Consider the following 24959-nt stretch of genomic DNA (forward strand, 5'->3'; position numbering starts at 1 on the left):
TTGACAAATGATGCACAGGTAGGCAGAAGATCCTCCCTCTATAGCCACCTTATGCCAACACTGCTGACCTGATAGGAAAAAGTGTCACAGGTCACATTGGCCTTTATTGCTCCATTAAGGTTTGAGCAACCCAATGGCTTATGTTTATGCCTAGAGCCCCATGCACACTAGCAGTTTAGCCATGGGGCATGAGACTGGCATTTAACTGCCGGTGGAGGGCACCAGTGTCCCATTCAGGCTGTTGGCAGTCTGCCAAGCTCTATGAAAGACTGACAGCTGCTGGGGCTGGACGGGCACCTAACGATACAGGCAGTATACGTCCAAACAAACTTCTTTCACGTTGTCATTATGGGGTATGGTTTGTAGAATTTTGAGGAAAATAACAAATTGAATACATTTTGGAATAAGGCTGTAACATTACAAAAACGTGGAAAAAGTGAAGCGCTGTGAATACTTTCTGGATGCACTGTATGCAATTGAATTCAAGGGTACCTGTCACCACCTATACACATTAGTGGCAGTCTCTAGGTTTTAGGGGTGGTTCCCACCAGCACTGTGTTGGGCTGTGTTGAGCAGTGCTGCCCAGGGCAGTTTCAACTTAAAGAGGTTGTAAACCTCTGAAAAACAAACAAAAAACAAGCATGACAAAGGCATAATGAGCTAGTATGCATAGCATACTAGCTCATTATGAAATACTTACCTTAGAACGATGCCCTGAATCGGCGCTGGTACGCCGAGTACACAGCCGACATCTTTCACCAGAGTTACTTCCGGGTTTGTGGATGACGTCACTCCCGCGCGTGGGAGCCGTCAGTCACGGTACGGTCCCTGAAAAGACCGTTTCTTCAGTACGCATGTGCCGATGACATCAGCAGCAGCGTATATAGTGAATATCTCCAAAACTTTTGCAAGTTTAGGAGATATTTACAGTACCTACAGGTAGGGCTTATTACAGGCTTACCTGTAGGTACAAGTGGTGTAACAGAGTTTACAACCACTTTAAAGACAAAACAAAAAGTCTTGCTTAGTACAGGGCATGTTCACAATAATGTCCTGTGTTGGTGTGCATGGCAATAAATTAATGCAGGCATCATTTTAACACAGCATTAAACAATGCATTGCAGCACCTAGAATAAACATTGAAGTTAAAGGGTAAGTTCACCTTTTCACATTAAAAAATAAATAAAAAATTTGAAATAGCTCCAAATATCTTGGCCACCCCTCTAGAACCTGCCGCACATAGTGGCCATAATACCTTGTGCTGCTGGTGTAGCGATCTGTACACCATACACTGCAGTATATAGCCTCGGAGGCAATATCCACCATAATGCTTGCCATGGCAAGTGCTGATTGGTCAGCACAGCAACATGACTATGAGAAGCGCATCTGGGGCTTCTTCCAATAAGATGTCTCAGAAGAAAGAAGCTCTTCTCTGAGAGCGCTTGCCTTTCCAAGCATTATATTGGATACCCACTTCAGGGTTGTGCATTGCGGTGTACGGACCACCACAACGGCAGCACTGGGCATCACAGTCACAATGTGCAGCGGGGTCTGGAGGGGTGACCAGGATTTTCGGAGTTACTTCACTTTTTCTTGAAAATGTATTCTTACCCTTGAAGAATGAGGAAACAAAAGAGAGCACAACATTGCGTTATAATGCAGTGCAGATCATATGGCAAGGAACACACATTATGTACTATGTGATGCCATGTGGCGTGATATGGCCGTTATAGAAAGGGGAAGTGCGTTTCCTCAAAACAAGATAACTACTTTCAGAGTGACAGTTATACAGTTAAATGATGGTCAGTTGACATATATGAAGAAGGAACAATGAAAATAGGTTAGAATGATACCTCAGCTGCCCCCTCCAGTCTCTGTATTCCCTCTGGGGGAGAATGACAGCCGGGCTTGAATGTACAGGGAGTGGTAGATGGTTCTCTAGGTAAATACATTCTTGTCTCCAGTCTGACAGCTAGATAAGTGAAGATACAAGTTTAGACAGACATGAGAAGTGGGCAGAATTGAACATATCTTAGGCATTTATGAAAACTGGTGACGATAACCATGTAACAGTGCTAAATTTCACCAAATTATAAGATGGTGGCTGGGCCAGTGACTAGCTTTGTGGCCTTATGGTGCTTAGTGATATCTGTGTGGACTTTGTACATTCTCCTTTGATGTAAGGTTCTTCCAGGAAATATGGCTTTCTGACACAGTCCAAAAACATACTGGTAGAACATGTGGCTTCTGATTAGATCACCTACGCCTATATGACTGGCATTTTTTCCAACAGTGATATCTGTAAAGAGTTTGTACATTCTCCCCTGGTTTATGTAAGGTTCTTCCAGGATATATACTGTAGCCTCCTGCCACAGGCCAAAAACATGCTGGTAGGATAAACTGGCTTCTGACTAGATTGGCCATAAATTGTGTGCGTCTATATGAATAATAAACACAGGATGGTAAATTCCTCCTAGCATTGATATCTCTATGGAGTATGTACATTCTCCCATGGTTTTTGTAGGGTTCTTCCAGGAGTTACGGCTTCCTACCACAGGCCAGAAATAGACTGGCAAGACAATTGACTTGGTGTGTGTATAGAACTGGTAAACACATGATCGTATATTTCTGTCAGCAAAGACTAGTTTCTTCTTTGTTCTTTTTCATGTTTTCCATAATCTGTTGGTGCCAAATCACTATGAAAAATAAAGTTCCAATTGGTAGCCGAGGTTTGTGGAACCTATTTTTTCTACTGCACCAGTGTTCATACAGATCACACATTATACATAAATCATTAAAATTAAAAGCCCAGTTGAATTCTTAAAAAAATGTTTTATCTCTTTATATTACTGTACAACCATACATTTACCTGATTTCTGCTTAAAAATGGCTTAAATTACCATTTTTTCTTGGTGGAAATGCATTTCTTGCTATCCCACTTCAGTGCTCTAATGCCGCGTACACACGAGCGGACTTTACGGCAGACTTTGCTCGGCGGACTTTACGACAGACTTTCTGAATGAACGGACTTGCCTACACACAATCCACCAAAGTCCGTCGAATTCGTACGTGATGACGTACGACCGGACTAAAACAAGGAAGTTCACAGCCAGTAGCCAATAGCTGCCCTAGCGTGGCTTTTTGTCCGTCGAACTAGCATACAGACGAGCGGACTTTTCGACCGGACTCGATTTCGACGGATTAATTTAAAACATGTTTCAAATCTAAGTCTGTCCAACTTTTGAGAAAACAAAGTCCGCTGGAGCCCACACACACGATCTAATTGTCCGACAAAATCCCGTCCGCCGGGCAAAGTCTGCCGTAAAGTCCGCTCGTGTGTACGCGGCATAAGGCCTCAGCACACATGCTTCGTGAAGACTTTGAGGGTCCATCCACTCCATATAATTGTGGTAATGCTGGGGCGTTACTGCATCCTTTACCACAACGCATAGTAAATGGCACCCCAACACTGCTTGCGACAGATGTGTGTTGCAGCTGATGTGGAAATATGGTCCCTACAATGATTTTTACTTCCAAGAACATCATAAATATTAAGCCATCATTATCTATGAACTTTTGTATTCCCATTGAGCACTAGTTGGACATTAACTGAAGTTCTTTGACTAGGCAGTTTACCATCTGTTTTTGTACTCATAACCCCCCCCCCCCCCTTAAAGAGATTATGAAGAATGTGAGCCCTGAACTCATTGGCATGTCTAACACCTCCTGGAAAGTATTGTAATAGAAATGTCTGTGGGAATATCTGTCTTTTATAACAGCTGGTGACCTAAAACTTACCAGTGTCTTGAGCACCGCCTGTTGACTGAAAGTGTCTTAAGATATGTGAAAGGGAGTGTCTATACCTGAAGGGGTGGTAGGGATTGCTATACAAGATCAGAATACAGAACTCTCTAAAACGCTGGGCACAAGGTTGCCCGTTTAACATACCTCCATTATTTCTTTATCTGTTACTTTCTCTTTCTGTAATTGCCTCTGTCCATTGGCAACAGTTATACCAGATACTTTATAATTTTGTTATATTTGATTAATAGCAAGCTTCTTTTCTTTTTAAATACATTTGATCTTTAATTTTTAAGCACAGTCATTTGTTATTAACACTATGGCAAGAGCTGCATTAACATTGCCTAGGTTCTGATATAGACCAAGGATGGTATCCACTTATTATATTTATCAGCAAGCAAAAAAGTGGCGGTAAAATCACAAAAACATAGCACAATGTGGGGCAACATACTAGTTATCACATGTTGAGCTGTGCTGCTACACATCTGTTGGAAGCACACAATAATGCCCCGTACACACGGTTGGACTTTGTTCGGACATTCCAACAACAAAATCCTAGGATTTTTTCTGACGGATGTTGGCTCAAACTTGTCTTGCATACACACGGTCACACAAAGTTGTCGGAAAATCCGATCATTCTGAACGCGGTGATGTAAAACACGTACGTCGGGACTATAAACGGGGCAGCCAATAGCTTTCATCTCTTTATTTATTCTGAGCATGCGTGGCACTTTGTCACACACGATCGGAATTTCCGACAACGGATTTTGTTGTCGGAAAATTTTATAGCCTGCTCTTAAACTTTGTGTGTCGGAAAATCCGATGGAAAATGTCCGATGGAGCCCACACACGGTCGGAATTTCCGACAACACGCTCCGATCGGACATTTTCCATCGGAAAATCCGACCGTGTGTACAGGGTATAACACGTTGGTTACCCCAGCACACGGTGTAAATGGGCTTGTAGTGCAGAGGAAAAGAGTGTCTGCCCAGGTCTATTAAAGTATGGAGTGCACAGGGCAGTGTGGTCCTACTCTGGCATCTACTGGACTGCTTAGTTGTTCTTAGACACGGTCAACTGCTGTTACAAGAAAGTAATGTAAAACTATGAAAATGGAGTTTGTTATTATGAAGTTTGTATGACTGACTATCTATTTCCATGAATTCAACTGGGCATGAAGTTTGTGAAGATGATCATTTCAGGAACTGAAAATGACTTTGTCATAAAACAAGACCTCAATGGTGGTGAATATTAAATAAAAAATGCAGAAACCACTTTAGCTTTTAATATTAAGGACCCCTTTACATTTTTGCTAAGCATTATGTCACACAACAATGTGTTTTGCCTTCAGGCAGCCCATTCAAAATGAATGGGCTGCCAACGCACTAAAATATTCTACAAGGTAACACTACAACAGGTGAGTTGGCTTAGTGCTTTGGGTTGCCATTCAAAATGAATGTCACGTCAACAAATGTAGCGTGCGTTGTGGTAACATATGCTTTATCACAAAGCAAGAATGCAAATGAGCCCTATAGGAAACCCAGACTGAGGATGTATGAAGGGTGCAATCGCTGACCTCTCCTTATGAAAATGTTTGTTGCCCGAGTGATATGGTAATCCAGTGGCTCCAGTATCACTAACTGACCAGGAATAAATGCAGATCAGGAGTTGTGGCTGCACTTTAAATTTAAAAATTTGCATGCTTGTTCCGGGTCAATGGCAAAAGTATAGACGCTAGAGACAGCCAGGTAACTGACAATTTTTTTAAGGAAGTCAGCAATGCAATTATTCTACCTAGCAGAGGTATCCTTTAAAAGTGCTATTACTTAAGAGGATCAGCAGTTCTGTAATGTTTGCTTTTCATCCCAGATTCTTTAGCAAAAAAGAGTTGGGAGATCTAGACTGGAGGATAATTACCCAAAAATATCTGTGAATTTACTATTTCATCATAAAATTATTCTAAACACTACAGACTAGGCACTAAAATGCTATTTAAAGTGGAACTGAGGTTTTGCTTAGGCTGGAAAAGTTTACCCATTTTAAGGGTATAGTCTGGGGGTAATTTGCTAAAGCGAGAAGCAATGCGATCCATACTTCACTTCAAACATCCAACCGTAAATAGTGATTCGAGTAGGTCTAGAGCCCTTAAAATGTATCTGTAACCAAAGTTTTTTCACAAGGATACGGAATGGGAAGAACCTCTTTTTTGCTGTCCTTGTTGCACCGGGGATAGATTCTTCAAACAAAAAGTGATAGAAAATCTGTCCAAATCGAGAAGAAATCCAGTCTTAAAGAACCACCACTGGAGCAGGTGTCCCCATTGAAAGAATTCTCTTCTACGTCTGCTCCTGTAAAAACTGTCAAATTTTGGATTTACCATCACTTTTTTCCCCAGTCGCAACAAATGGGTCAGTCACCAAGACATATGCAGAGGGTGAATATCCCTAGCGAGAGCACAGACAGCAAGAAAAACCTGATCAATGAAGTACTGAAACCAGATACTCAACATGACAATCAGACAAATAGCATTTTCAGAAGGAGAGGTTAGCAACAACAACCTCCATGTTTCACTTTGGACAGGTTTTCTTTACAATATGACAGAAACATATCCTCAACAAGGGGGCAGACAGCATTTGGAAAATATGTTCTAACCCTTCCCTATTAAAAACAAAAAGCTTTGGCTATAGATACACTAAATTTCCAGTCAACAGTTATCTTGACGCCTCAAGGCAGGAGGTCATAGGTAACTCCAAAGGACATCCTGTTTCTTTTCCTTCCCCTCTCCAATACTTCCTTTCCTTATCTCCTTCTCAAATTTCATAAGTCTCCTTCCACTTCTTTCTTCTTCTACTTCAGGCATTCTCAACCAGGGTTCCTCCAGAGGTTATTAGAGTTTCCTTCAGTAGTGGCTGATTCATCTCTCATCTGATGATACCTGCATAGTCCTAGGGCCAACGCAGATCCAGCAGCAATTGTTGTTGTCTTGAAGGATGGCTTTCTTCACACTAATCCAATTAACCGGTAAATTCCCATCGACCACCACCGTTAAGGGCTATTCTTCCCACCAACCACCACCGTTAAGGGCTATTCTTCCCACCAACCACCACCGTTAAGGGCTATTCTTCTCACCAACCACTACCACTATAAGGGTCATTCTTTCCAGGGACCACCACCATCATAAGAGTCATTTTTCTACCGTGCACCACCAACATGAGGGTCATTTTTCCACCGACCACCACCACCATAAGGGTCACTCTTTCCACTGACCAATAAATGGTACATTCTTCCCACTGACCTCCACGAAAAAGGGCATTCTTCTCACTGGCCACCAATGTAAAGGGCATTCTTACCACTAAAATCCCATTAATTAACATTAATTATACTGACCTCCAATGCAAGATACATTTTTCCTCCCACCAAATATAGATATAATCGCATTTATCTTTATTCTTTTACCTATTTATTTTATCTACAACTTACTGATCACACTAATGAACATGAGCTGTAGATATACCATATTTATCGGCATATAACATGCACTTTTTTCCCCCCTTAAAATCAGGGGAAAATCGTGGGTGCGTGTTATACGCCGATCCCCACTGTCTGGGCAAGGCTGCAAATGGACACTGTTCATTCTGCAATGATGGACAAGGCTGCAGATGAACACTGATGAGGCTGCATTGATGGGCATTTAAATGTAAGTTTTTTTCCTTAAACTTCCCTCCTAAAAGTTTTTTTTCCTTAAAATGCCCTCCTAATCTTGGGGTGCGTGTTATACGCCGATAAATACGGTAATTATAGCAAGGTTCCCTGAGACCTGAAAATTATTTCAAGGGTTCCTCCGGAGTAAAAAGGCTGAAAAAAAGTTGTTCTATTTACTCATCTATCTTTTGTCTCTTTTCCACTCTAATCAAGTTCACAGAGATATGCCTTTCAAAGCTTCCTTAAAGGTCACCCTTTTGATATAAACTATTTTAGCGTCCATATGTAATCTGAGATTGTTAGATGCTTGGCTCCGTATCTGCTTTCAGAGTCAATGGCGCCAGACTCAGATACTGTAATTGTTTTTCATGTAAAAAAACAAAAACAAAAAACTGATATGCAATCATGTTCAGGAGAATTTTAAAAATCCAGCTTCCCATGTACATGACTGGATGTTTGAAGTAAACACAAGTTCAGTTCTCACTTTAGCAAATCAGGCTCTGCTGCATACGCAGATGTTGGGAAGTGAACATGGTGATCGTAGGAGAGAGCAGAGTTGCTGCCCCAATAAAACAGCATGCAGAGTGTATACATTTTTACATTTAGGTGGACTAAGCCTAAAGCCCACCCCCACCTCCCTCCCCCTTCAGGGCTTTAAAATTGAAGGAAATATATACTGGACTGGAGTAAAAATACTAAGTATACAGTATTTGCTACAAACTAGTGGTGGTGGTGAAAGAGTCTGTCGGCATCTGGCTCAGAGTAATGACCCTCTCTCTCCTGGTCAAAAGCCTCATACACACTACAAGTTTTTTTTTTCCGTTCAACCCAGCAGGACTGAATGAAAAAAAAAAAAGAACTGTCAGCTTTGGTCTGACCTGCTGTACTAACTATGTGATGTTAGTACAGCGATCTTCTCTGCTGTTCTATTATTTTCCGACAAGGGGCCGAATGTAGGCCAGTTTCTATTGAACCGGTGTTCTGCCAAAAACTCCAACTCGCCAAAATCTCCAACCACGTCACTTACGGTGACTGTCCATCAGCAATAGTTAGAGATTTGGATGAGTTGCCCGTTTTCACAGAACGCCGGCAGTGTATACACTATGGTACACAACGAGTTGGCTGTTTTCACAGAACACTGTAGGCAGCCATGTTGGTTAGTATCAGGCGGACTAACAACATCCACTCATTATATCGTGCACCGTAGTGTATACGCTGCCGGTGTTCTGTGAAAATCTCCAATTATTACTGCTGGACAGTCACCGGAAGTGACGTGGTTGGTAATTTTGGAGATTTTTTTTTTTCCGGCAGAACACTGGCCGATGCCACCCGACATTTGGGCCTTGTATACTAAGCTTAAGTACTGCTGTACACAGGTTACAGAAAGCAAATTTAAAAGCAAATTCTGGCTTTTATACTAGATGTATTTAAAATAACCATTTACAATGATGGGCACCACTCCACACATAGAGCAGGTACGTTGCTTGGCGTTGTGGCTACATGCATGTTACACAAGTGTGAATGGACCATTACATGCAACCCTTTTAACCAAGGAAGCAAAATTACTTAGCAAAGTTCCACAAAGTGCCTCTTTTTAAACAGCTATTGCTACAACAGCCTCATTGGAACACACTTCTGCCAAGCTGTATGCTCTTGTGGTCTCACCCAGTTTTCAGTGCGCTCGGCCCTTCGCTGCAGTTGCCTCTCTAGCTCTTCTCCCTGTCCTCCAGGACGTAGGAACTCTTCTACAAGCTCCCGGGTACTCTCCAGCTCCTCATCGCTGACCAGAGGCTGGAGAGAGCGTAGGTAGCGGGACAGAGTTTTCTGCAGATCGGGGACTGGCTGTCGTGGGAGTGGAGTGGGAGAGCTATACCTGCGGAGAGAATGGAGGAAAACCTGGTGGGAAAGAGCAAGAATGAAATTAATTAGAATTTTATTGAGAACATATCCTTATCTTTTTAGAAAGATGTGCACTACTTTACAGTGAGCCCCTATTCACACCTGAGATGAATGTTTTTCAGGCAATTCGGAGGTCCCATATCAGTACACAATATCAACAGTTCGAGGGTACATGGACCATCCTCATCAAGGTAACAGAGTAGAGATTCTGCTTGCCACCTTGATGAAGAGGGACTACGTATTGTCGAAAGTTTGCGTACCAACATAGAACTTCTGTAAGACCCCTTTCACACTGGAGGCAATTTTCAGGCGTTTTTAAAAATAGCGCCTGTAAAGCGCCTGAACAAAGCCTCATCTGCAATCCCAGTGTGAAAGCCCGAGTGCTGGCAGGGTGTCAAAAAAAGTCCTGCAAGCAGCTTCTTTGAGGCGCTTTAGCCCATTGAAAGCAATCGGCAGCGCCGCCGAAGGGCCTGCAAAGCACCTCGGCAACAGCACTTTGCGGGCGCTTTTAACCCTTTATTCGGCCTTTAGTGGGGGTTAAAAGCGCCCCGCTAGCGCCCGAAAAGCATCGCAAAAACGACGCTTTACCGCTGACGCCCGGGCGCTGGCAATGTGAAAGGGCTCTAAATGGTTAACTTTGATGTCAAGTTGGCTTTGTTTTTTTATTCTTTTCGGGTTTTTATTGCTTCCTGTGTCTCTGTTGGGGAGAGGTAAAGTATACATAAAGCCAAACCTATTTCTTCCAGGTTTGATAGAGTATAAATAGTGAAAACTATTCTCAGTTTTTTTGTTTTTTTTGTCTTTTTTTTGTCATTTGTGTCCAATTGGGAAAATTTCCAAAGTCCTGTAGACCCGGGAAGTAAGAAAATCTTAATCCCCAATAGAATATTTTCCCTCTACTCTTGTTATTGAGACAACTCAAACATTTTTATGATTTTCCCCTCACTTTCAGTGATAATGGTCACCAGAAGAAATTTCAAGGGGGGAATCTTCCTAGTGGAAACAAGTGGCAGGGGGGCAGGAGTTGTAAAAAAAGTTCCAGAAAGCGATGGGAAATATTTCAGATGGGGACAGAGACAGCAACAAAAGCAAAAATGGGTTATAGAAGGGGAAACATTTACAAAATTCCGTCAAGTTTTTATTAACCTGCACACTCTTATTTCATGTCTTAGTATAAATGGGACAGGAAGTGAGGGTACATTTTCCCTCAAACACAAACAGCAATAAAAACTTTACAGACGTTTTGACTGACAAGTTTATTAAAAAATGCTTTACGCAATGAAAAGCAACAAATATACAGAAAATGTCTAGTAAAGTGGTTGTCAACTTACAAGGAATAGGGGCCACGACTGTGACACTATCAAGGGGCCACACATAATATTTAGTGTACACTATATAATGCACACTGTAACACTGCTGACTTGCTAATATAGGGGATCGTCAGAGCTGGCAGGGAGATGGTCAGAGACTGGGGACACGCCACAGGAGATGGTCAGAGACTGGGGACACGCCACAGGAGATGGTCAGAGACTGGGGACACGCCACAGGAGATGGTCAGAGACTGGGGACACGCCACAGGAGATGGTCAGAGACTGGGGACACCCCACAGGAGATGGTCAGAGACTGGGGACACCCCACAGGAGATGGTCAGAGACTGGGGACACCCCACAGGAGATGGTCAGAGACTGGGGACACCCCACAGGTGATGGTCAGAGACTGGGGACACCCCACAGGAGATGGTCAGAGACTGGGGACACCCCACAGGAGATGGTCAGAGACTGGGGACACCCCACAGGAGATGGTCAGAGACTGGGGACACGCCACAGGAGATGGTCAGAGACTGGGGACACGCCACAGGAGATGGTCAGAGACTGGGGACACGCCACAGGAGATGGTCAGAGACTGGGGACACGCCACAGGAGATGGTCAGAGACTGGAGACACGCCACAGGAGATGGTCAGAGACTGGGGACACCCCACAGGAGATGGTCAGAGACTGGGGACACCCCACAGGAGATGGTCAGAGACTGGGGACACCCCACAGGAGATGGTCAGAGACTGGGGACACCCCACAGGAGATGGTCAGAGACTGGGGACACCCCACAGGAGATGGTCAGAGACTGGGGACACCCCACAGGAGATGGTCAGAGACTGGGGACACCCCACAGGAGATGGTCAGAGACTGGGGACACGCCACAGGAGATGGTCAGAGACTGGAGACACGCCACAGGAGATGGTCAGAGACTGGAGACACGCCACAGGAGATGGTCAGAGACTGGAGACACGCCACAGGAGATGGTCAGAGACTGGGGACACGCCACAGGAGATGGTCAGCAACTGGGCACATGCTACAGGAATGGTTACAAAAAGGAAACAAAAGGCTGCGAGTGGTCACCTTTAGGCCTCATGTAGGTTGATCACTAGGGTTTAGTGGATAATCTGATCTAGGCAAATACCCTCTGGAGATATCAGCATTCACCAGATCAGAGAAGATGGACACAAAGGGCAAATCGCTGCACATGATTGGTGACGCATTTTTATAAATGCAGCAAATGAATATACAACAAACCGCAGAAAAGAGAAAAATAACCCACCCGTCGCATTATCAATATACTGCTACGTTATAAGCAGACTAAATCGCAGCAGCTGGTATGTAAATGTTGGCACATGGGCGTTTTTGTTCTTTCCCAGGTAGCTTTGCTGTGCGCTGTGTTCTGAACGCTCAGCAGGGGGGAGAGTACTGTACTGAACAATGTAATTACGGGGACAGACGCTGAATGCGGCTGGTTCATGTTCTGTTTTCTTCACCAGTGTCCCTCAGAAGTCTCCCGTGAGAATGTAGAGAAGTGATTGGTCCTCACAGAGTTTGGTCACGGCAAAGCTACTCAGGAACATATAATACCGGACATTAATGGTAGCCGCCCCTCCGCCAGCTCTAATGAACTACAAATTCCAGAATATACAGGCTTTTGTTTGCGTCCAAAACAGTTTCTCTCATCCATACAAGTCATTGTGAATGCAAAAGCAGCTGGAAGAAACTCAGAAGCAGGTCAAAAGCAACTCCTTCGGCAACACAAAGACAAATTGAACCAACTCAGCAATACCTGAACATATACTGAGTTTGACCTCTGAGGCCAGTGCCTGTGTAAAGGAATCCTTTAAAGCAGATCTAAATCCTAAAAGCTCATTTACACTGACGGCTAAGGGGGGGTGGCAAAAACAGGTGGCTAATCTGTGGTTTTACAGCCCCCTGACCAACTGCCTTAGGTGGTGGTACACATGCCACAGGCATCGCACTTTGTTTTGTGACTACAGAACTTTTGTCGTGTTTAGCGGGCAGTACCGCCGCCAAACGCAAGTGAATAGGACTTCGGCGAAACTGCGTCTGATGTACATGCTTTCAGGGGTCTTTAATAGTTTAAACAGGCTCCTAGGAGGTGGCATATCTGTCAACTGCCCTCTAAATTCCCTGCCAATCATTTTCAAAGGTTTAACAGCTTTCAGTCTGGGCTGATTCTGACATTCCTCTCTCACGCGGAAAAAAAAAAAAAAAAAAATCTGCATTTATTTGCTAGGAAACTAATGAGAACCCCCAAACATTGTATATTTTTTATGTAAAGGCCCTAGAGAAAAAAATGGTGGGTGTTGTATATTTTTATGTTTATTTTTAAGATACTTGGGCAGTGGTTTTTCAAATTATTTTTGAGAAAAAATAAATTTTAATGAATTTTTAATGCACAAAAACACAATATAATACGCAATGGTTTGGTAAAATAGAAAAAAAAAATAGATACCCAACATGTCACGCTTTAAAATTGCATACGCTCATGAAACTGCACCAAACTAGGTACATAAAAATCTCCCTGAGTGACGCTTTAAAAGGTCACCAATTTAGAGTTACACAGGAGGTCTGGCGCTAGAATTATTGCTCTCGCTCTGACGTTCGCGGCGATACCTCACATGCTCCATCGATGTTTTGATCACTTTTACTGTGTAGGGAAATCGGCTGAAATCAGCGATATTGGAATTATGGTTGTAGCCTCAACCAAGATCCTGGTATAACCACATCAACCTTAGGCTGCTTATAAATGGCCTAAAGATGGTGAGAGGTTAACATTTGTTAAATCTAGGGGTAGAGGAATATGTTGTAATATTCAACGACTCAGGCTCACACCGAAACGCATCAGTGGTTTGCTTTTTAATGTTCATATGTAGCCAATAAATGTTTGCATCCAGGACTGTAGAGTTCCCGACTCTTCTCTCTCTAATATTCAACATACTCCTCACCCTGGCAGGCTTCAGCGCAACATTCTGGGTTGGGGGTGGGCCCTCACCATCCTCACATACAATACTGACGGTCTTCCATTGTGCGTCATGACGTCAGAGTGCAACATCCAGCCAGAGCGTTGTAGAAAATAAGCGTAGAAGGGCCGGTCACACAGCTTAGAGGAATAGGATCTATTCCTCTACCTCTAGACTTAATGAGAACTTGCGTGGTGGGGGTAGGGTTGTCGCCTCATCTCTTTAAACCCGAACACATATGAATGACACGGGGTTCTGAGGCTGATTTAATGCACCAAATGAGTTTAAGACCCCTTTCACACTGAGCCCCCCTGGGCGTCAGCAGTAAAGCGGCGCTATTTTTAGCGCCACTTTGCAGCTTTACAGGTCGTTTTAGTGGCGCTATTCGGCCGTTAGCCGGGCAGTTTCAACCCCCGCTAGTGGCCGAAAAGGGGTTAAATCCGCCCGCAAAATGCCGCTGCCACCGGTATAGCAGCGCTGCCCCATTGTTTTCAATGGGGAGGAGTGGTGGAAGAGCGGAGTATTCACCGCTCCTACACCGCTGCAAAGAAGCTGCTGGCAGGACTTTTTTTTAAAGTGGAGTTCCACCCACTTTTACAACTCTTCAGCATCCCTCACTAAACTGTGAACTTTAAACGAATTGGATATTTTTTTATTTTTTTTTCTCAGCATCTACTGTATATCTGCTGTATTCATTTTTCACTTCCTCCTCCCTGACCGTGGCCCATCGCATCATTTCCTGTTTGCCATGCCTTCTGGGAAGGGGCGGCAACTTCCTCTGACACTGTCGTTGTTAAGGAAACCTGACCTGAAACCTATTACACTGCTTTACTTTAACTTTACTAGAATACATTAAGCGTGTGTGTTATAGGGGTATTTTTATTTAAAAAGTATAATTTTCGGCCGGAACACCACTTTAATCAGCCACAGAACCTGTGTAATTAACCACTTTAAGACAGGGCCACTTTTTGAGATTTGGTGTTTACAAGTTAAAAACATTTTTTTTTGCTAGAAAATTACTTAGAACTCCGAAACATTATACATTTTTTTTCTAATAACCTACAGAATAAAATGGCAGTCGTTGCAATTCTTTCTGTCACACTGTATTTGCGCAGCGGTCTTACAAGCGCACTTTTTTTTTTTTTTAAATACACTTTTTTGAATTAAAAAAATAAGACAACAGTAAGCCCAATTTTTTTATATTGTGAAAGATAATGTTACGCCGAGTAAATTGATACCCAACATGTCATGCTTCAAAATTGCGCCCACTCATGGAATGGCGACAAACTTTTACCCTTAAAAATCTCCATAGGCAACATTAAAAAAAAATTCTACCGGTTGCACGTTTTGCGTTACAGAGGAGGTATAGGGCTAGAATTATTGCTCTCGCTCTACCGATCGGGGCAATACCTCACATGTGTGGTTTGAACACTGTTTTCATATGCGGGCACTACTCATGTATGCGAGCTCGGCAGGACGGGGCGCGTTTCAAAACATTTTTTTTCCTTATTTATTTTACATTTTATTTTTACACTGTTTTAAAAAAAAAATTGTGTCACTTTTATTCCTATTACAAGGAATGTAAACATCCCCTATAATAGAAAAAAAGCATGACAGGACCTCTTAAATATGAGATCTGGGGTCCAAAAGACCTCAGATCTCATATTTACACTAAAATGCAATTAAAAAAAAAAAAAAAATAGTCATTAAAAAAAATATGAAAAAAATAAAATGGCCCTTTAAGAGCTATGGGCGGAAGTGTCGTTTTGACATCGCTTCCGCCCTGCAGTGTCATGGAGACGGGTGGGGGCCATCTTCCCCTCACTCGTCTCCATGCACAGCCACAGGAAGGATCTGATCACCTCCGCCGCTCCGGTAAGCGGCGGAGGGCACCGGATCACGGCGGGAGGGGGGGCACCTCTCCCGCCACCGATAAAAGTGATCTTGCGGCGAATCCGCAAGATCAGAGACCACTTTTATCTTGTACCGGACCGCCAGCCGAACACGGGGATACCGGGGTTATGGCAGCCATAACAATATCCGTCCTCAAAGTAGGGACGTACATCGGTGTGCGGCGGTCCAAAAGTGCTTAATATGTGTTCGGTTTGAAAGGGATGAGGTGGCAACCCTAGGTGGGGGGGGGGGGGGGTCAACTGAAAGGTTATTCTTTTTTTTTTTTTTTTTATAAATCCCAGCGCTCAGTGTATTATAAACTGCCATATTTATTTTTCTATAAATTTTTCTTTTCACATCTTCATCCTTTGTTGCATCTCAGTGCTGCTGATCTCCCACAGCTTCACTCAGCCATTTCCTGTCTACATGCACTTGAAGCAGCTTTGGCTGCATATCATTGCTCTGAGCTGGCTTCCTAAAAGTGGTAATGGTGGGCCAAGGAATATGTGCCGGCACGTCCACTTAGGGCCCTTTCACACTGGGGCGGGGGCGGCGGTAAAGCGCCGCTATTGTAAGCGACGCTTTACTGTCGGTATTCGCCCGCTAGCAGGGCGGTTTTACCCCCCGCTAGCGGCCAGGAAAGGGTTAAAAACCACTCCTCTGCAGAGGCGCTTTGCCGGCGGTATAGCCGCGCTGTCCTATTGATTTCAATGGGCAGGAGCAGTGAAGGAGCAGTATACACTCTGCTCCTTCAACGCTCCGAAGATGCTGCTAGCAGGACTTTTTTTTCCATCCTGCTAGCGCACCACTCCAGTGTGAAAGCCCTCGGGGCTTTCACACTGGAGACAAAGCAGCGGCACTTTCGGGTCGGTTTGTAGGCACTATTATTAGCGCAAACGCGCCTGCAAACTGCCCCAGTGTGAAAGGGCCCTTAGAGTACCACCAGGAGTATGTGTGTAACAGGGTGACAGTATGTAGTGAAGCACAATTGGCAGACAGTTGTCACTTCGTGACAGGAATTGCCTTAAAGTGGTTATAAACCCACTTTGAAAAAAAAAAACAAAAAAAAACTGCAACACCTGCAAGACAAAGGCATAATAAGCTAGCATAGCATACTAGCTCATTATGTAATACTCACCTGAGATGGAAGCCTTCGCTGCGGTGCTCGTACACACCTGCCGGCGACATCACTGCCGGGGGTTACTTCCGGCGCTGTGATTGGCCGGGGCCGCAATGACGTATACGCATATGCGCGCGGTAACATACGTGCCATTGTTTCAGTTTGTGTCAGTGCGCATGTGCTGATGACGTCGGCACATGCGAATACAGGGGATATCTCCAAAACCGTGCAGGTTTAGGAGATATCTTGGGTAGCCACAGGTAAGCCTTATTATAGGCCTACCTGTAGCACAAGTGGTCTGTAAGGGTTTACAACCACTTTATAGGGTTAGTTCACCTTTACCAAAAAATGCCTAGACTGTTGATAAGGGGTGTCTGCAGATAAAACAAACTGTACAGCTCTGACTAAAGTTAAATAATGCCCTTGCTAAGTTGCTATAGGTGTAGGCCATTTATGTACCTCATGATGTCTGACTGGAATACTCTCAGGATGTTGCTAAGTGAGGCTTAGTCATTACTACTCATTTCCACCATCACAGGATAGAGCTCTCAAATGCTGAGCTCAGAGCTACTGCATCAGCGTAAAGAAAAAGCATGTGAGAGGGTTTAAATCAGAGAAAGAGTTCAATCCTGTGATGGTGTGGGTGAGTAGTAACGACTAGGCCTCACTTATTAACGTCCTGACTTCAGGGAGGTATGTAAATGGCCTACACTTATAGCAAGGTCATTAGTTAACTTTGGTCAGAGCTGCAGAGTTTGTTTTTATCTACAGACACCCTTTACTTGCATAGGAAGATTTTTTTGTAATGGTCAACCAACCCTTTAAGGCTTATTATGGCAGGATCAACAGGAAATATTTTGACAAAAGCTGCAGATTTTAAAAGACGGAAACAATTTTTTTTTAAATTACAGTATATTACTGAGCTAATGCCTAGATTTTGGATCTACTTTTAGGACGGGTTCACATCTACGCGTTGTGTGAACCCATTCAAGCTGAACTCCATAAAATAATCAAAAGTGCTCTTGAAGTGGGACCTTTACCAAAAACTGCCTATGCAGATAAGTGGAGTCTGTAGATAAAAACAAACTGTGCAGCTCTGACTAAAGTTGAATAATACCCTTGCTAAAGATGTAGGCCATTCATGTACCTCACTCCCTTCTATTGTTTTATTCCATCCGTGGTGGTGCGAAAACCATTAAATGAACAAAAAAGGTGAAAACACAAAAAAAGTGTCCTTAGGATGTGCTTTTGTCCACCCCTCGAAGGGGTAGGGACTTACCCTGAACCCCCAGGGTGGAAGGCTCCTGACAGGGATAAGGTTTCAAACTTGGTCCACCTAGTAAAAAGGCCTGGCCGACCACTCTCTTTGTAACCAGCCAAAGCTGACCACCGATTACCAGACATCTCAAGTCTCCCACGAGGTGCGGGAGACTCCCGCATTTCTGCGGCGGCTCCCACATACGCCTTCAATGGGCAGGGGCGCTATAGGAGCGGTGTATGCAAGCTGCTTGCAAGACTTATTGTGACGCCCTGCCAGCGCAGCGCCCCTGGTTTTGCAGCTGAGGCTTTTTTCAGGCGCTATTTCTAGCACTAAAGCGCCTGAAAAACGCCTCCAGTGTGAAAGGGGTCAAAAGGTAAATTTTTTTAGGTACTTTCGAACAACATTCGTCAAGTCATCAAATGTACTGATGAGCATTTCCACACAAATGTTTGTATGAACGTGTGTTTGAAAAATGACTAGTGTATGGCCAGCTTTGGGGCTCCTTTAGACGTGTGTCCAGGGGGTGGTAAAGTAGAAGTTTGAGCTGCGGTTTTACCATTCTCCCCCCACCACGTCTACCTAGCTAAAACATAGATACAGGCCGCTCAGGGCTGTACATACACCACGTTTGCTGCTATTCACGCAGCTACGGTGTGGTGATTGACATTTTTAGGATTAAAACACGTGGTCAGGTGGTGACATATTCCTCACCGCTTGTGTAACCCACCTACCTGGTTCATTGATACCTACTCTAACTTGCAGGGTACAAGTTTTGTTTATTATTATGCTATTTATACTGTTGGTTGTCTTTACATCCTCAGCAGCTTTGTTTCAGCTGTGTAACATCTTCTTGGTAATTACAGAAGTTTTCTTAGGCCGGGTTCACACTGGTGCGACAAACGCTCCGACACTGGGAGCTCATGTCGCATGACGTGTGAAAATCAATGATTCCCTATGGGAACCGTCTTAACTGGTCCGACACAAGTCGGTCCAACTTTAAAAATGCTCTCTGTACTACTTTGGTCTGACTTTGATCCTATTTCAGCCCATTGACTATCACTGAAGTCGGATCGCCGTCTTGCATGATCTGACTTTGGCATGCGACTTGTGCTCTGATGATCTTGAGGGGGAACTCCACGCCAAATTTTAAATAAAAAACCAGCATGGGTTCCCCATCCAAGGACATACCAAGCCCTTGGGTCTGGTATGGATTTTGGGGGGGGACCCCCACGTCGTTTTTTCGACGTAGGGGGGCTCCCCTTAAAATCCATACCAGACCGAAGGGCCTGGTATGCTCTTGGAGGGGGAACCCATGCCGGTTTTTTATTTAAAATTTGGCGTGGAGTTCCCCCTCAAGATTCATACCAAACACAGTGCCTGGTATTGTCTGGGATCCAAGTCGGATCCCTGTTCATTGAAAGTCGGATGTATGTCGGCTTCAAGTCGCAGGGCAAAGTCGGATCCAAAGTAGGACGGCTGTTGTGTCGCACCAGTGTGAACACAGCCTAAAGCTAGGTTTTGTGTATTGTTTTTGAATAAAAATCTATTCAAAAGTGAAAAGCAACCCACTACACGTTGCTTTTTAGGAGGTTGCTGCACATCAAAACAAGCCCTAAGAAGCCACAAACCCCAGGGCTTCTTCTAGAAAGCAGGCCCCAATATGGTAGAACTACAAGTACCAGCATGCCTTACTAGACCCCTGGGGTGCTGTAGGTTGGCCAGCAATCGTATTAGGTACTCCAACCCCCTTTCCTGTTACCAAGTACAAAAGGTGGAAAGGCAATGGGGTGCTGTAACCCATAGCAACCAGAGCCAGGTTACTAAATGACAAAGCAGTAAAGGCAATGAATGCTGTAAGCCACGTCAACCAGAGCCCAGCTTTGTCTGCTGACAAGTTTGGCTCTGATCGGTTGCTAGGAACGAACAATCGTTCTCTGAGTTTCCGGAAACGCCGAGGGCCCTAACACAGCACAGTGCCTGTGTGCAAACTTTGTTTAGGCTGCAGACCGTCACATCTCCCCGCAAGGCCCATGCTCTGCAGCACATTAAAGCCAAAGAGTCCAACTAATCTGAAGTGACGTACCGCAGCAGATGGCTGTATGCAATGCTCTGCCCTTCATTACTAGAAGAGGGGGGTGGGGTAAAAGTTGCAATGCTCTGCAGGTGTTTATACAAACAATAACAAGGAATGAGGAAACCCTGCAGGATTCTCACCGTGGCCCTGAGGGGGGCTGCGTAGTACATCAGATTTCGGAGCATGGTGCCAGCTGCCCCCCCTCCCCTCCTGGACACAGACAAAGCTGCCCCTGGGGGTAGAAGAGTACGCCTGGAAGTGTTGCTGGGGAGGGAAGGGCCTGAGTGTCATGGGAGGGACACATCCACACTTCCTGCTGCCGGGTGGAGTCCCACGTGTTCAGAGTTTGTATACGTGTGGAGGAACATGGAGGGGGCTGTGTCCTCCCTGACAAGTAGAACTTCCAGGGACGCTGTGCTGCTGTGACCTTCATGACAATACGTCCCAGGGCTGCCGATATACTGCTTCCAATTCTGACATTTCGCTCATACATGTAAAAATCTACATTTTTTCTTTTTTTTTGCTGGCAAATTACTTTACTATTTTTAACCACTTAAGGACCGAGCCGCTTTTTTAAGATTTGTTGTTTGCAAGTTAAAAACAGTTTTTTTTTTGCTAGAAAATTACTTAAAACCCCCAAACATATATTTTTTTTTTTCTTACACCCTAGAGAATAAAATGGCGGTCCTTGCAATACTTTCTGTCACACCGTATTTGCGCAATGGTCTTATAAGTGCACTTTTTTTTTTAAATACATTTTTTGTCTTAAAAAATAAGACAACAGTAAAGTTAGCCCAATTTTTTTTTATGTATTGTAAAAGATAATGTTATGCCGAGTAAATTGATACCCAACATGTCAGGCTTCAAAATTGAGCCCGCTCGTGCAGTGGCGACAAATTTTTACCCTTAAAAATCTCCATAGGCGATGTTTAAAAAATTCTACAGGTTGCATGTTTTGAGTTACAGAGGAGCTCAAGGGCTAGAATTATTGCTCTCGCTCTACCGATCGTGGCGATATCTCACATGTTTGGTTTGAACATCGTTTTAATATGCGGGGAGCTACTCACGTATGCGTTCGCTTCTGCACGCGAGCTCGGCAGGACGGGGCGCGTTTAAATTTTTTTTTTTTTCTTATTTATTTTACCTTTTATTTTTACACTGTTCTTTTAAAAAAATGGTGTCACTTTTATTCCTATTGCAAGGAATGTAAACACCCTTTGTAATAGAAAAAAAGCATGACAGGACCTCTTAAATATGAGATTTGGGGTCAAAAAGTCCTCAGATCTCATATTTACACTAAAATGCAATAAAAAAAAAAATGTGATTTAAAGAAAAAAAAATGGCCCTTTAAGAGCTATGGGCGGAAGTGATGTTTTGACGTCGCTTCCGCCCTGCAATGATATGAATCCTCGTCCTTACCCAGGAAGGACAAGGATCCGATTATCTCCGCCACTGCTGAGGGCTTTGGTAAGCGGCGGAGGGCACCAGAGCGCGGCGGGAGGGGGTGCCCCCCTCTCGCAGCTGATAAAAGTGATCTTGCGGCGAATCCGCCACAGAGACCACTATTATCTTAAACCGAACCGCCAGCCGAAGAAGAGGATACTGGGGTTATGGCAGCTAGCTGCTGCCATAACAACGATATTCCTCTTCAAGGTTAGGATGTATATCGGCGTGCGGTGGTCCGGAAGTGGTTAAGCAGAGCCCATGGAGAATAAAATGGTTGTTGCTGCAATTTTTTATGTCATAAGATATTTGCGCAGCGTTTTTTTTTTTTTCTAAACGCAAATTTTTGGAAAAAATACACTTTAACTACTTCTCGCCCACAGCACGTCCATGGACATCCTCGGGTTTCAGTAGTTATAACAAGATGATGCCTGGGAGGCTGGGAGCGATGCGGCAATGGCTGCCCTGAACGGAGAGAGAAGAACTGACGTCATTCCTCTCTCTGTAAGTCTAAGTAGTTAGTAGAGAAGCACCGAAATATCGACACCGAAAACGCACCACAATTTTACTGCGATTAGTGGCTGATTTTACTCCGATATTACCATGTGCTAATGGTGTGTTTTTCATAGGTCATGTGACTCAAAAACCGCACCAAAAACTTAACACGGGTGCGTTAATGATGCGTTCTTGCTGCGTTTTCAATGCATTTGAACTAGGAGGTGCGTTTTTTGTGCGTGTTTTTTTTTTTTAACTGACCAAAAAAGCACCAAGCTGGGTTTTTAACACCACAATGGAAGCCCAATGGACCAGTGTGCAGACATACATAGAATGGGCGAAAATAGATTCATATTCATTTAAAGTGATATAAAAGCGGAACTTCAGTCATTTTTTCATCTTTCCATCTATTAAATCTTCTACTCTTGTTGTTTTAACTTTGGATAGTAAAACTTTTTTTTTCTGCCAGTAAAAAAAAATACCTTCTACAGCCCACTTCCTGTTTCTTGTCTGGTAACAAGTCTAGGCTTATAACATCATGCACAGCTCTCTCTCTCACTCTCATGAGAGTTTGCCAGGAAGGGAGGGGGGAGTCATAAGAGGTCCAATGAGAGCTGCAGAGCTGGAGGTGTGCCTCTATGTGTCTGTGTAAATCCAGGAAGTGAACAGGCAGCAGCTTCAGCTGCCCACAGTTAAAATGGATGCAGCCAGACTCAGTGGAGGGAGATTTCTGCAGCACATTTGGCAAGTACAGAATCACAGTATATATACAATAATATGCAAAGTGGTTGGAGGGAAGCTTCAGAATGGCAAAGATGTTTTTATTACAAATTATGTGAGCAGACTGCAGTTCCTCTTTAACCACTTCCCATCCCGCGTATAGTAATATGACAGCTGCAAGGTAGCTCTCTCATCCTGGGCGGCCGTCATATGACGTCCTCAGCTTCCCGGTGTCTTGCCGAGAAAGTTCCCCCGGCGGATAAGGACCCCCCTGTACTGCGCAAGCGCTGCGCCTGCGCAGTACGAATGACTAGGAGCCGCCGAAAATAGCCGAAGCTGAAAAGTTCAATCAGCTGTACACGGCGCCTGCGCCCTAGGTCCAGGTTCAAGCCCCACCATCCAAGTGGACCGAGAGGGAGAATAAAAAAGCACCGAGCGCAGCGAGGCCGTGCCCGAAGCGTGGCGAGCCCGCGAGGGGCCCTCTTACAGGCACCGTGTACAGCTGATTTCTTCTCTATTTCGCTTCGGCTATTTCCGCCGGCTCCTACTGCGCAGGCGCTGCGCAGTAGAGGGGGCTCCTTATCCGCCGAGAGGAACTTTCTCGGCAGAACACCGGCCGTCTAGGGGGCGCGCGCGCCCACGGCATCACTCGGGAGCCGATGCGCGTGCCCAGCGGGCGCGATGTCCACTGTGCTCCCGCGATTGCTTGTCACAGAGCAGGGATGTGGATCTGTGTGTGTAAACACACAGATCCATGTCCTGTCAGGGGAGAGGAGACTATCATGTGTTCCTTGTATATAGGAACACCGATCGGTCACCTCCCCCAGTCAGTCGCCTCCCCCCACAGTTAGAAATACTCCCTAGGTAACACATTTAACCCCTTGATCGCCCCCTAGTGTTAACCTCTTCCCTGCCAGTGCCATTTATACAGTAATCAGTGCATATTTATAGCACTGATTGCTGTATAATTGTCAGTGGTCCCAAAATAGTGTCAAAAGTGTCCAATTTGTCCCCTGCAATATCACAGTCCTGACAAAAATTGCAGATCGCCGCCATTACTAGTAAAAAAATAAAATAAATAAAAATGCCATAAATCTATCTCCTATTTTGTAGGTGCTATAACTTTTGCGCAAACCAATCAATATACGCTTATTGCAATTTTTTTTTTTTACCAAAATATGTAGAAGTATACATATCAGCCTAAACTGAGAGAATTTTTTATTTTTTTTTTGAATTGGGATATTTATTATAGCAAAAAATATTGTGTTTTTTTCAAAATTGACGCTTATGTTAGTTGATGGTGATCAAATAACACCAAAAGAAAGCTCTATTTGTGGGGAAAAAAATGATCATATGTGTACAGTGTTGCATGACCGCACAATTGTCCTTCTAAATGTTACAGCGCTGAAAGCTGAAAATTGGTCTGGGCAGGAAGGGGGTGAAAATGCCTGGTATTGAAGTGGTTAATTAAATAGTCAAATATAATAAAATTATATATAAAAATATAAATGTTTTTTAAAAACTGTCATTTTCGGTTTTTGACCAAGTGCATCCTGCATTTTCGGTTTCGGCACCAAAATTTCCATTCGGTGCACCTCTAGTAGATAGTCCCTTCCGGTTCCGACTCTTTGTTTACCTGGTCGGCAGCGGCCAGAAAAGCAGCCGATCAGACCGATCTCAGTCTGATCGGCAGCATGGGAGGCTAGAGGAGAGATCTCTCCATAGAGACCTGTCATGGCCCATGCTGTCACAAGGGATGTTGCTCATTCCTTGTGATAGCAATAAAGTTAATCCAAAAAAAAATTGTAAAAAATAAATTATAATAATAAAAAAAAATAAAAATTCAAAACGCCCCCGTTCCACCGTGCTTAAGCGCAAATGCAAACGTTCTCCCACACACATATGTAAATGGCGATCACATCGCACATGTGAGGTATTGTCGCAAACGTCAGAGCGAGAGCAATAATTCTAGCACCAGACCTCCTGTGCAACTCTAAACCGGTAACCTGTACCTGCGTTTAAAGCGTTGACTATGGAGAATTTTAGGCACTGTAGTTTGCCGCTATTCCACGGGCAGACACAATTTTAAAGCGTGACATGTTAGGTATCTATTTACTCGGTGTAACATCATATTTCACATCTACATAAAAATTCGGTTAACTCGAGTGTTTTTTTTTTTTTTTTTATTCATGAAAGTGTTTTTTTTCCCCAAAAAATTGCATTTGAAAAACCGCTGCGCAAATCCCGAAA

General features: G+C 44.0%; 1 protein-coding gene across 1 annotated transcript in view; it reads right to left on the reverse strand.

Annotated features, from left to right (window-relative positions):
- The window catches only part of LOC141107576 (carnitine O-acetyltransferase-like), a 76680-nt gene extending 56312 nt beyond the window's left edge, over window positions 1–20368 (reverse strand). Inside the window, exons 1-3 of the mRNA XM_073598418.1 lie at window positions 20192–20368; window positions 9169–9399; window positions 1854–1972 (exon numbers count right to left, since the gene is read on the reverse strand). Of these exons, the coding sequence (XP_073454519.1) occupies window positions 1854–1972; window positions 9169–9399; window positions 20192–20236 (395 nt within the window). The 5' untranslated portion in view covers window positions 20237–20368. The remainder of the gene's footprint in view (window positions 1–1853; window positions 1973–9168; window positions 9400–20191) is intronic.
- Window positions 20369–24959: the final 4591 nt, after the last annotated feature.

Source organism: Aquarana catesbeiana, linkage group LG09 (assembly GCF_042186555.1).
Source record: "Aquarana catesbeiana isolate 2022-GZ linkage group LG09, ASM4218655v1, whole genome shotgun sequence".
Classification (NCBI taxonomy): domain Eukaryota; kingdom Metazoa; phylum Chordata; class Amphibia; order Anura; family Ranidae; genus Aquarana; species Aquarana catesbeiana.